General features: G+C 63.4%; 1 protein-coding gene across 1 annotated transcript in view; it reads left to right on the forward strand.

Moving 5' to 3' along the window:
• CASKIN1 (CASK interacting protein 1) overlaps positions 1-11,004 on the forward strand; it is a 29,541-nt gene extending 18,537 nt beyond the window's left edge. The window contains 10 exon segments of the mRNA XM_061349162.1: positions 2,790-2,850; positions 2,941-3,059; positions 4,352-4,488; positions 6,084-6,153; positions 6,426-6,536; positions 6,616-6,717; positions 7,133-7,271; positions 7,350-9,446; positions 9,530-9,920; positions 10,522-11,004. Of these exon segments, the coding sequence (XP_061205146.1) occupies positions 2,790-2,850; positions 2,941-3,059; positions 4,352-4,488; positions 6,084-6,153; positions 6,426-6,536; positions 6,616-6,717; positions 7,133-7,271; positions 7,350-9,446; positions 9,530-9,920; positions 10,522-10,618 (3,324 nt within the window). The 3' untranslated portion in view covers positions 10,619-11,004.
• The last annotated feature ends 1,957 nt before the right edge of the window (positions 11,005-12,961 follow it).

A 12,961-nucleotide genomic window follows, 5' to 3' on the forward strand; every position in this document is an offset into this window, starting at 1 on the left:
CCCCATGTCCATGCCCCAATGGGGAGCCACTGTGGGGCACTGGGATGTGCCATGGGCTGTACCCTGCGCTGGACTGGGCCCTGCGCTGAGCTCCCGCTGCCGCTCCTTGGCTCCGCATCGGTTCCGTCTCGGTTCTGGCTTCTCCACGTCCCTTTGGTGGCTTTTTTTGTTTGCTGCTTTGGTTTTTCCCCCCCTTTCTTTTTCTGTTCTTTTGTTTTATTTCCATTTTTCTGGTGGCGCTGAGCGGGTCTCGGTTATTTTGATTCTTTTCATTTTGTCTCTTGTTATGTTTTATTATCAGGTTCATGGGAGACTGTAACAATCCCCCAACAGTACCAAAAGATCCCGCTCCCGGCTTACGGGGCTGCTGTGCTAAACGGTGACGCCTCGTCCCATCCGTTCCATTCCCTGCCTCCACCTCCACCTCCACCACCACATTCCCATCAGACTCTTTTCAGTTCCTTTGGCTATCACAGGCTCTCCCCTAGCAGTGCCGACGAGCCGCCTTACGGACAAGGTAGTTCACCGCTCGCTTCGTGCTCTCCATGGATTCCTTTCTTTGCCTTGAACGTGTGTACCGAGTCTTCTCTCTCTGCTCAGCCTCTCCCCCCCTCTGCCACGCTGCGTGCGCCCGTGTGCAGGGTGTGCGAGTGCGTGCACGTGGCTGTGCATGCAGGCGTGGGCACGGGTGTGCGTGTGCGTGTGCATGCAGGCGTGTGCGTGCGCTGATGCGTGTACGCGTGCATGTCCCTTCCACTGCACCCCCTCGCCAGCGCTGCTGTAGCACGGCGGGGCCCGTGGCACTGATGCTCGGACAACCCCAGTGCCCCACATCCCACCCGCACCACCCATGACCCTCATCCCACCATCCTATGTGCATATCCCACCTGCAGCATGCCAGTGACCCTCATCCCACCATCCCATGTCCACATCCCACTCGCACCATCCTGTGTCCCGCATCCCACCTGCAGCACCCCAGTGTCCCACATCCCACCCTCACCATCCTGGTATCCCACATCCCAGCCACAGCACTGCCACATCCTGCATCCCACCAACACCATCCCAGTGACCCCATTCCCACTATCCCATATTCCACATCCCACTTGCACCATCCAGTGTTCGCCGTCCCACCCACAGCATCCCAGTGACCCCCATCCCACCATTCCATGTCCCACATCCCAGTTGCACCATTCTGCATCCCACATCCCACCCACACCTCCCCAGTGTCCCACATCCCACTCTCCCCACCCCAGTGTTCCCCATCCCACCCACAGCACCCCAGTGTCCCACATCCCACCCTCATCATCCTGGGGGCCCACAACCTACACTCATCACCCTGGTGTCCCCCATCCCACCTACAGCACCCTGCAGCCCCTGCTCTTATTCCCACCCTTTCCCTGTGCATGGGAATCCCCAAAACCACCCTCCAGGCCCCGTGCCCAGCTGGGAGCCCCGGGCACAGGGACCCTCTGCCTGTTGCAGCCTCTCCCACCGAGTGTTTGGCACCCCATGAGCAGCTCTAACCGGGCTGGGGCTGTGGTGCTGGGGCTGCTTTCCTGGGGGATGCTCTTGGGGCTGGCTCAGTGCTCAGCTGACCCCTGGGGACCATCCCTGTGTGCGGGCAGGTGATGGGTGCTGCAGGTCTATGGGTTGAGCAGGTATTTGGTGGGGGGTCTGCATTGTGCAGCCCATGCCATGCCCTGGGGGCTGCCACCGGCTCTCTGGCACTGGGGCTCTTTGCCTGAGCCCCAGTGGTGCTGGTGCTGTGGGTTGCATCGGGAGAGCCCTGGGCTGGTGATGGAGACAAGGGAGCAGAACCTTCCCGCAGGGTTCCTGTCGGTGCTGGGTTGCACAGAGCTTTACCCCAGCAGCGCGGGCTCCTCTCGGTGCGGCTCAGGGATGTCCCATGGTGATCGTGGTGTGCCCGTTTGTCCCCTTGGTGCTTCCTCAGTGACTGCATCACCCCGGACCATCCCCCTGACTGCTAACGGGGCGAAGGGCTTAAGGAACTGAATCAGGCGGTGTTGGGGTGGCAATGACTGAAGCTGGTGGAGGGGCTGTGGCAGTGCCAAGCTTCCCCAGGCTGGTGTCCATCTCACCTGGTGCTGGTTTGAGCTGTGCTCTCTCTGTGGGCATCCCTGCCGGCCCTGGTGCAAGCAGGAGGTGGGCAGTGCATTGAGCTGGTGATGGAGCCGTGCTGCGGGGTGGCTGGATTCAATCACCCACTGCTGTGTCACTGGTTGCCATGGGGCACCCTGGGGGGCACAGGGGGGCTCAGCTCTCATTCCTGGCCCCACACAGCCCCTGTGTCCTCCCTCAGATGGGCACAGGCAGCCGCAGGGGCATGGTCAGCATCGTCTTGGCCCATTGACAGGGAGATGGGAACCCCGGTCCCCTGCACTGGGTCATGTCCCCATCCTGCTCTGTACAGGGACAACACGGTCCCTGTGCTCTGCCTGGGCTGAGCTGGGGCACTGGAGAATCCTGGCATAGGTCTGGCAGCAGGGAAGGGAGATGCCCTGTGTGGTGGGGTCCCAGGCTGGTCACCATCACCCTGCAGCATCTCTTTGGGGTGGTACCAGCCCCTGGGACAGCGCTGGCACCCCTGGGCACGGCTGGGGACCTTTACTGAACGTGGCCATGATGGGCCCTGGGTCACCTCATCCCGTGCCACACCACTGCGAGCCCGAGCGCACGGAGCCACGCACGCCTGATGGCTGCTCTCTCTGCTCTGCCACCAAGGGTCCCGCGGGGCCGACATGAGCCCATCGCACCTCTCGCCGTCGCAGGGCGGACCGGCTGCACCGGCTCCCACCGAGGAGATCTGGGTGCTGCGGAAACCCTTCGCAGGTACGAGCCTCCCTGTCCCCATGGGGAGCACGCACCGGTGGCGGGACACGGAGTGCCCCATCCTGGCCATGGCATCTCCTCCTTGTGCAGGTGGGGACCGCAGCAGCCTGGGCAGCACGGGCAGCGTAGCCTCGGGGCGCAGCTCGGGCAGCGGGCAGAGCGCGGGCAGTGGGGCCCATGCCCTGCACGCCGGCTCGGAAGGTGTCAAGGTAAGAGGAGCCCCTGGTGGCACTTGGCTCCAGGCCGGGTGTTTGCTGCCCCGGCAGCTGCCCTTGGTCCCTGATGGGATTGATGCTCAAATGGGTCCTATAGGTTCTACCTGCACCCAGAGTGTCACTGATGGTAGTGTCCGCTCCAGGATGCAAGCTTAGACCTGGCACGATGTCCCGCTGTGCTTCAGGGGCTGCCTGTGCATGCAGGATCCTGCTAAAGCTGTGTGCTGTGTCTCTGCTGCCACTTGCAGGGTCCCTCTGCACTGCACTGCACACTGCTGGCATGCTGCCCACTGCAGCTCCGTGCTGCACAGAGCATCTGCCTGCTGCTGCCAGCACACAGCACACTGCACACTGCAAACTGCTGCCAGCATGTTCCACACTGCATCCTGATGCTGCTGTTGGCACATTGCCCACTGTATCCTGATGCTGCTGTTGGCATATTTCCCACTGCATCCTGATGCTGCTGTTGGCATATTTCCCACTGCATCCTGATGCTGCTGCTGGCACACATTGCTCACTGCATCCTGATGCTGCTACTGGCACGTTGCCTACTGCATCCTGATGCTGCTGCCAGCACATTGCCCACTGCATCCTGATGCTGCTGTTGGCATATTTCCCACTGCATCCTGATGCTGCTGCCGGCACATGTTGCTCACTGCATCCTGATGCTGCTGCTGGCACATTGCCCACTGCATCCTGATGCTGCTGTTGCCACATTGCCCACTGCATCCTGATGCTGCTGTTGCCACATTGCCCACTGCATCCTGATGCTGCTGATACATTGCCCACTGCATCCTGATGCTGCTGCCGGCATGCTGCCCACTGAATCCTGATGCTGTTGCCGCCATGTTGCCCACTGCATCCTGATGCTGCCGTTGGCATTCTGCCCACTGCATGTTGATGCTGCCGCCGGCACACTGTGCTTTGTGCAGCACCTTGTGTCCTGGCCTGAGGCACCCATGACCCCACCTCCCCTGGCATCCTGCCTTAGTGATGCTGGGCACTGAGCTCGCTGTAGGCTCTGCTTTGCACTGGGGGTCCCCCCTCCACCAGCACCCGCAGCCTGTGCCGGGTACGAGCCGGGCTGGATTCGGGGCGCCGCGGGCACTCGCTGCCTGCCAGGCACCATCTGTGCCGCTGCCGCTCTCCCCGCCGCAGCCTGGATCCGCTGCGCCTCTCCCTGCCCACCCTCTCCGGGGCGCAGCACCCGCAGCGGCGCCCGCAGCACCCGCAGCACCCGCCTCACTCCTGCCTGCTCTTCCCCCCTTTCCCGGGGTGTTTTTCAGCTGCTGGCAACCGTCCTTTCCCAGAAGGCTTCTGCGCAAGAGTGTGCCGTGGGCGATGGGCCGGCCAAGGCGCAGGACATCCCCGCAGGTGCGTGCTGCCGGAGCAGGAGCAGCCCTGGCCCTGCCGCGGGCGCGCCGTGGATCCAGGGATCTGTCTTTTTGTTTTATTGCCACGGCGCCCGTCGCCAGAAGGAAAACGTGTGGGTAAAAAATGACTCTGTCGCCTTTCGGCTGCTGCCAGGCCTTCTCCTGCCTCGGTTAGTGGGGGCCCCGTGGGGGGGTAGGGGGGCGGCGCGGCGGGCAGGGGACGGCAGCGTTCCTCCCCGGCCCCTTCCCTTCCCCTGGCCCCCCACCAGCCCCACCGCAATCCCAGACGGGGCCGGCACCGCCAACCGGGGGGGGGGGGGTGCTGAGGGCTGGGGGCTGCCCTGGCAGTGGGAGCACGGGCACGGCACGGGGGAGGCACAAGCTTTGGTGGGGGGGACCAGATGGGAGATGCTCGTGCGAGGAGGATGCACACGTGGGAGATGAGCGTGGGGGGATGCTCGGCTGCGGAGATGCACATGCAGCGGGGATGGGAACCTGGGAGGGAGGGATGTGAACACGGGGAGGGGGATACAGGCATAGCAGGGACACACACACAGCGGGGGAGATGCACACGCGGAGGGGATGCACGTATAGAGGGGAATGAACACACACGGAGGGGATGGAGATGCACATACACAGAGGGGATGGTTGCTGGAGGAGGAGGAAAGCACATACTGGAGAGGAGGATGCACACGCAAGTGGGATGCAGACGTGAGGGAGATGCACACAGCAGAGAGATGCACATGTAAAGAGGATGCCCACGCAAGTGGGATGCAGTTGCCAGAGGGATGCACATGCAAGGAGGATGCACACGCACACAGCCACATTGGATACACACACACACGCATTGGATGCACATGCACACACATCAGATGTACACAATGGAGGCACATGCACACACATCGGATGTACACAATGGAGGCACATGCACACACATCGGATGTACACATTGGATGCACACACGCAGGGAGGATGCAATTCCCAGCCAGGGGAAGGGGCTGCTCTTTCTGATTCTCATCAGAAATCAGAGGCAGGATTTTCTGGGCACCCCTCGTCACCCCCAGGGCTGGCAAAGGCTCGATCTGGAGGGTGGGTGGGCACTGGGGGGCCCTGGGGGACAGGGCAGTGTGTGCTGCTGGAGCCCTAGGGATGCAGCGGGTGGATGAGCCCCATCACTCAGTGGCATGGCTGGAGCAGGGATGAAGGCTTTGGGCAGCCAGGAAACGTGCCCTAAAGGGGGTTCTGGCTGGGTCCCTCTGCTCAGGGCTGCACTGGATGGAGGGTCCTGCAGCACCAGGGTTGGGCTGGGGGCTCGCAGCGTTGCCATAGCGTTTGGGAGCTGTGTACACCGTGGTGCTGGTGGCTCATGCCAGCGCAGCCAGCCTTGCCAGGATGGAATGACAGGGCTGCCTGGCAGTGCCAGTGCCTGGGCACAGTGCCCTGCACCACCCCTGCCCATCCCAAGGGAACAGACCCTATGCAGAGCACCCCGGGGTGCTCACGACTGCTGTGCCGGGTGGGTGCCACTGCCCCATGCCTGCCCTGGGGGCCGTGGCGGTGGCACCCGGGGGTACCCAGCTCCATCCCCGGCCCCGGTGACCGGTGCCTCCCCGGTAGGTGCCTCGAGGTCGCAGAGCGTGGCCAGCTCCCCATACACCCCCCAGCCCCCCGCCGAGCCCCAGCTGAAGAAAATGGAGCCACCATCAGAGGGGAAGGTGAGTGGGGAGCACGGGGCTGGGGAGACCCCGGGGAGGGGGGCACAGGTCCAGCACCCATCGCCGCAGGTGGCAGCGCGGTGATGCTGGCACGGCTCTGATGCCTTTGCCGTGCCATGAACCAGTGCTGTGAGTGACCCCATGGCCCCAGCCCCTGCACACCCCATGGCACAGACCCTGCTGGCACACGGATGGATGTGGGGCAAGCCCAGGTTATGGGTCCCCATCCCTGGGGGCTGCCCTGATCCCTGCTGTCCCTCTCGCTGCCCCAGAGCTCGGAGGCCGTGTACCAGTGGCTCTGCAAGTTCCAGCTGCAGCTCTATGCACCCAACTTCATCAACGCCGGCTACGACATCACCACCATCAGCCGCATGACGCCCGAGGTGAGCCCATGGGCTGGCGGTGCCATGGGGAGGGTGGCACAGTGCTGTGGGGTGGCCCTGACCCCTCGCTCTGCCCCAGGACCTCACGGCCATCGGTGTCACCAAGCCGGGGCACAGGAAGAAGATTGCGTCTGAGATCAACAACCTCAGCATCCCCGAGTGGCTGCCGGAGTACAAACCGGTAAGGGCTGCGTGGGGATAGGGATGGGGATGGGGAAGCCACATCCAGGGTGGAAACTGGTCCCCTGCACCCTGTCCCCTTCAAGCAAGGGTTGCAGAGGGGGATGAGGGTGGGCAGTGCCAGATGGTGCCAACATCAAGCTTAAACAGGGGAGGTTTAGGTTGGATATAAAGAAGCTCTTCCCTGTGAGGGTGCTGAGGCGCTGGCACAGGGTGCCCAGAGAAGCTGTGGCTGCCCCATCCCTGGCAGTGCTCAAGGCCAGGTTGGACACAGGGGCTTGGAGCAAGCTGCTCCAGTGGAAGGGGTCCCTGCTTGGAGCTGGGTAAGCTTTAAGGTCCATCAGGATGGGATCACCGCCATAACGTGGGTGCTGTGCTGCCATCCAGCACTGAGCTGTGCCCCGTGTACCCCCCAGGCCAACCTGGCGCTGTGGCTCTCCATGATCGGCCTGTCCCAGTACTACAAGGTGCTGGTGGAGAACGGCTACGAGAACATCGACTTCATCACCGACATCACCTGGGAGGACCTGCAGGAGATCGGCATCACCAAGCTGGGTAAGGTCCGGTGCTGCTGCTCCCGCTGCGGTGCCTCCATCCCCGGTGGCGATGCTGATGCCCCCGTGCCACCCCCAGGCCACCAGAAGAAGCTGATGCTGGCGGTGAAGAAGCTGGCGGAGCTGCAGCGCGCCGAGATGGGCAAGTACGAGCCGGGCACATTGAAGAGGAAGGGGGCCGCCGCGGCGTGCCCGGAGGTGCTGGCCATCGAGTCCCCCCCGCCGGAGCCCCCCGAGTGCCAGTCGCCCAAGATGACCACGTTCCAGGACAGCGAGCTCAGCAGCGAGCTGCAGGTGGCCATGACGGCCGAGGGCCCCGAGGAGCCCGCGGAGAAGGCGGCGAACCCGGCGGGCGCGGTGACGGGGCTGGGCGGCCGCGCCAGGGTGATGAGCAGCTCGCAGGAGCTGCTGGGGGACGGCCCCCGCGGAGCCCCCGCCGCGGCCATCTCCAAGAGCCAGGAGTACCTGGCCGATGGGGCCGGTGAGGGCCAACCCGCGCCGCACAAGGAGGGGCGGCCGCCGCGGCACGGCCACCCGGTGAAGCGCGCCAGCGTGCCGCCCGTGCCCGGCAAGCCCCGGCAGCCCTTCCCTGCCACCAGCGGGCAGCTGACACCGCCGCAGACCCCCGGCAAGCCGCGGCCCCCATCCCCGCAGGGCCCGTCCGTGCCCCACGCCACTGCCAAGGTGAAGCCGACCCCGCAGCTCCTGCCACCGGGTGAGCGCCCCGCGTCACCGCGCTCGCTGCCGCAATCCCCGACGCACCGCGGCTTCGCCTATGTCCTGCCGCAGCCCGCCGAGGGCGAGGGCAGCCCCGCGGCCGTGCCCGTGCTGCCGGTGTCGGTGCCGGTGCTGTGCCTGCCGCCCGCGAGCGAGGGCGAGGAGGAGCCGGGCCGGCCGAAGAAGCGGGCGCACAGCCTGAACCGGTACGCGGCCTCCGACAGCGAGCAGGAGCGGGATGAGCTGCTGGTGCCGGACGCGGGGCCCTACGCCACGGTGCAGCGGCGCGTGGGGCGCAGCCACTCGGTGCGGGCCCCCGCCGGCGGCGACAAGAACGTCAACCGCAGCCAGTCCTTCGCCGTCCGGCCCAAGAAGAAGGGGCCGCCGCCGCCACCGCCGAAGCGCTCCAGCTCTGCCATCTCCAGCGCCGGCATGGCCGAGGACTTCCCCAAGGATGGCGAAGGAGAGGCGGCCACCAGGGCCCCCGCCGCTGCCAATGGGGAGAGCCGCCGCGAGCAGCGTCGGGCCAGCGACCTGGGCGGCAGCGTGGACACGGGCAGCGCGGGCAGCGTGCGCAGCATCGCGGCCATGCTGGAGATGTCCTCCATCGGCGGCGGGGCGCGGGCGCTGGCGCTGCAGAAGCCGCACGGGGCCCCGGTGCCGGCCAAGGCGCCCGATGGCTACTACCTGCAGCCAGGACCCCCGCCGGGCAGCCCTGACCGCGCGCGCGTGGCCACCGTCCTGGCCACCGTCAAGCACAAGGAGGCCATCGGGCTGGATGGGGAGGTGGTGAACCGGCGCCGGACCATCAGCGGCCCCGTCACCGGGCTGGTGGCAGCCGCCCGCCGCGAGCGCGCTGACAGCGTGCGGTCAGAGACAGGCACCGACGGCGCCGGCGAGCGGCTGCGGGTGGAGCGCGGCGGCTCCCCCGACGGCATCCCCTTCGCCGAGGAGGGCACCCTCACCATCAAGCAGCGGCCGCGGCCACTGGGGCCAGTGCGGGGAGAGGCGGGCGAGGGGCTGTCCCCAGCGCACCGCCACGGGGACCTGGCCAAGGTGGAGGCCAGCGCCACGCTCAAGCGCCGGATCCGGGCCCGGCAGAGCCAGCAGGATGGAGTCCGCTTCGTGCTCACCGAGTCCGACACCGTCAAGCGCCGGCCCAAGGCCAGGGACAAGGAGCCGGCGCTGGAACCGGCCTCGCTCGCCGTCTACCAGAACGGCACCGGCACCGTGAAGCGGCGGCCGGCCTCGGAGCTGAGCGGGGCCGAGCCTCCCGCCACCCCACCGCCCGCTGCCCGCACCGATGGCCCCGACTACACCGCGCCGCCCGTCGAGCACAAGAAGCCCTTCAAGCCACCGGTGTCCCCCAAGCCCGTGCTGGCTCAGCTGCCGCAGAAGGTGCCCGGGCCGCCCACACCCATCCCCAAAAAGGTGCCCATCCCAAGCCCCGGCAGCCCAGGTAGGTGCCAACCCCCCCCAGCCCCGCTCCCCAGTGGGGGGGCACCGCGCATCCCACCACCCCTGTGCCCCTTCTCTCCGCAGAGGTGAAGCGGGTCCATGGCACGCCGCCGCCGGTGTCCCCCAAGCCCACGCCGCCCCCCACGGCGCCGAAGCCCCCCAAGCCCCACGCCGCCATCCAGTCGGTGAGCGCCGGCTCGACGCCGGCCCCATCACCGGCGCGGCAGCTGGGTGCCGGCACGGCCAAGCCGTCCAGCACGCCGCCCTCGCTGTGCTCCAGCCCCGCCAAGCCGCTGTCGCCCGGCGCGCAGCCCGTGCCGGTGAAGCCGCCGCGCTCCGCCATCGCCAGCCCCTCCGTGGACAGCGCCGGCTCCGAGCTGGCACAGCAGAAGCTGGAGGAGACGAGCGCGTCCCTGGCCGCGGCGCTGCAGGCTGTGGAGGAGAAGATCAAGCAGGAGGACAGTCAAGCGCCAGAGTAAGGGCTGAGGGTGGCCGGTGTCAATGGGGAGAGCACGGGGCTGTGATGGGCATGGGGATGGAGCGGGACGGGAGGTAACGGGGGTTTGGGCTGTGCCACCATGGTGGGAGTGGGACTGTGCTGGGGTGATATTGGAAGGATGCTCTTCAAGAGCATCACGAGCCTTTGGTTGGAACCGCATTGAGGAGGCGACCCTGGAGGGGGCACCAGTTCCAGAGCAGCACGAGTAGGGATACCCAGGTATTGGGTGCACTGTCTTGGAGAGGTAGCGATGGGGAAACTTGAACTGGAGCGTACTGGGGCTGGGTTGGACCCATGGGGATGTGACACTGGGGAACGTGTGCTGGAGCAGAGTGGACAGGGAGACCTGGGCACGTGGGTGCACTTAGAGAGGTAACGTTACGGGACCTTAAACCAGAGCATGGACCCAGCCATGCAGTGATGCTGGGGAGGTGACACTGAGGAGGTGACCCTGGGGACAGGGTGCTGAGCTCTGCAGGACAGAAGGGGCAGGAGGGCCATGGCATGGAGCAGGGGGGGGTTGTACAGTACAGTTGCCCCCATACATGTCCATGACCTATCCCCACCTCTCCCCCAGCTCTGCCGCGGAGTCGAAGAGCACCGTGAGCATCCTGGACGACATCGGCAGCATGTTCGATGACCTGGCGGACCAGCTGGATGCCATGCTGGAGTGAGGGGCGCCAGGGCCCCCCGAACCTCAGGGCTTACGTGGGCACAAGGGCACAACGATCCACGACCCCCCCCCACCCCGGCCCCGCCGCCCTCCTCCCCTTTGTACAGCCGTCCCCTCCCGGACATCCCGTCCCTCGGGGTTTGCACAAAGAAGAAGATACCTCAGGATTGTGCTCACGGACTCGGCGCGGCTCCGGCAGAGCTTTTGCAGCAGCAAAAAAACCACCCCAACACCAGAAGCAGCAAAGCAGCGCATCCCGGATGGACACGGTGCCGGTGAGGAGGGGGTCCTCGACAGCTCCGGTGCCGCGGCTCACCGCGAATGTAGCACAAGCCCTGCCCCGGCGCCGTGTGCCACCGGCCGATGGCACCGCAGGTGACGGCTCCGGGTGGGCAAATGCACTTGGGTTTCTTTTCTCCTCATTTCTTTTAACTCTTCCTTCCCCCTCCGCTGCGGTTGGCGGCGGCGCAGGGGCCGGGGCTGCCCCATGGAGGGATGCTGGGGGGGCAGCGGGACGTGCCCCTGCCTGGCCCCTCCTCGCAAAGGGGGGGACAGGACAGTGATAAGCTATAAAGAAGTATTAATTTATTGGAGGGGAAGGAAAGAAAGATATAAAGCAGATTTCCCTCCCCCTTCAGCCTCCCCCCCCTCCCCAGATGATAAAAAGAATAAACTTTAACAAATATATATTTAAAAGATTTAAAAGTATTAGCAATTATATATAAAGCAGTTTAAAAGAAATCAAGAGAAAACTGGATTTTAGCTTGAGAAGAAGAAGAAGAAGAAACAAAACACTATTAGATTATTACTAAGCTGTGTGTCTTGTGGCAAACTCATTCTCCGAGTAGCACAATATTTACCTGTTCTCTGGGTGGAAGGCTCGTGCAAGCGGTTTCGTTCCGTTGGGATTCAGTGTCGGCGTCTTTCTGTTCTACTCCACCGTTCCGAACTCAAAGGATGTGCCTTGTTTTCTGGAGGTTTTTGTTACTCCTTCTCCTGGAGGTGGTTCATTTCCTTTGGAGCGTCTTCAGGCTTGGGTTGGGTTTCTTTCTATCCGTTCCTTATGGCCTCCGTTGGGGTGTGCGTGGGGTGTCTGTGTGCGTGCGAGCGTGCGTGTGCTGCGGGTGCTCATCCCGGTGTATATTCCTGTATAAACTGGAGTTGGAGTCTGGTTCAGTCGCTTGAGTCCTGATGAATGCATCTCTCTGCTTGTGGGGTCCAAAGTGTTGCTGGTCCTTTCTCTACCAGAGGCTACGCAGTGGTCTCCATCCCCCTGCCTTCCTCCTCCTCTTCCTCTCTATCCACCCCCTTGCCCCCTCCCCTCCCTCCCGTTGTGGTCGCTGATCCAGATGTGTTTGGCACAACTTTGACATTTCTTTACAAAAGAGGAAAAAAAAAAACAACCAAACAAAAAAAAAATGACAAAAAAGACTTTAAAAATAGCAAAAAAATAATGATAAAAAAAAAAATCACTCGCCTGAAAATATATGTTGAAAAAAAAAAATGTATCTAAACCAGAAACCCCCATAAAGTTCTACATGATGGATATATACATATATATATTTTTTATGATTAAGTTATGGACTCTGTATCGTATCCCATCTGTCGAGCTATGCATCTTGGTGCTTCTCCCCGCTCTCCTGTGCTTAGATTTCACCTCTACTCGTCTTATTCTCCCTATTCTGAATAGTAGGTGGCTCGTGGTGCTGTGAAGAAGTTTGCTCCTATACCAGTCTGGCAACAACTATTTAAAGAAAAATAAAAGAAACTAAAACCCTGCGGGCTGCCAGCACTGTTTGTGTCCAAACAGCAGCAATGGGGTGAGGTGGAGCCTGTGGGTGCTATGGGTGCTATGGGTGCTGGGTCGTGGTGGGTGTTACACTGTGAGGTGCAACAAGGGTGGGTGACAACAGCAGCAACCATGGGGCAAGCCCCAGCACAGAGACTGGGGGGAATGCATTGAGCAGCGCCTTGGTCAGCCTGAAGGAGACCTTAGAGCAGCTCCAGTGCCTAAAGGGGCTGCAGGAACCTGGAGAGGGGCTTGGGACAAGGGCCTGTAGGGACAGGCCAAGGGGAATGGCTTGAACCTGCCCGAGGGGAGAGCTCTTAGGCAGAAGCTCTTCCCTGTGAGGGTGCTGAGGCGCTGGCACAGGGTGCCCAGAGAAGCTGTGGCTGCCCCATCCCTGGCAGTGCTCAAGGCCAGGTTGGACACAGGGGCTTGGAGCAAGCTGCTCCAGTGGAAGGGGTCCCTGCCTGTGGCAGGGGTTGGAGCTGGAGGAACTTTAAGGTCTCTTCAACCCAACCCAGGCTGAGACTGTATGAACTCACCTCCCCATGTCCCTGC

This window comes from Neopsephotus bourkii, unplaced genomic scaffold (genome assembly GCF_033783945.1).
Source record: "Neopsephotus bourkii isolate Nb327-2 ecotype Australia unplaced genomic scaffold, CSIRO-AGI_Nbou_v1 NB_384, whole genome shotgun sequence".
Classification (NCBI taxonomy): Eukaryota; Metazoa; Chordata; class Aves; order Psittaciformes; family Psittacidae; genus Neopsephotus; species Neopsephotus bourkii.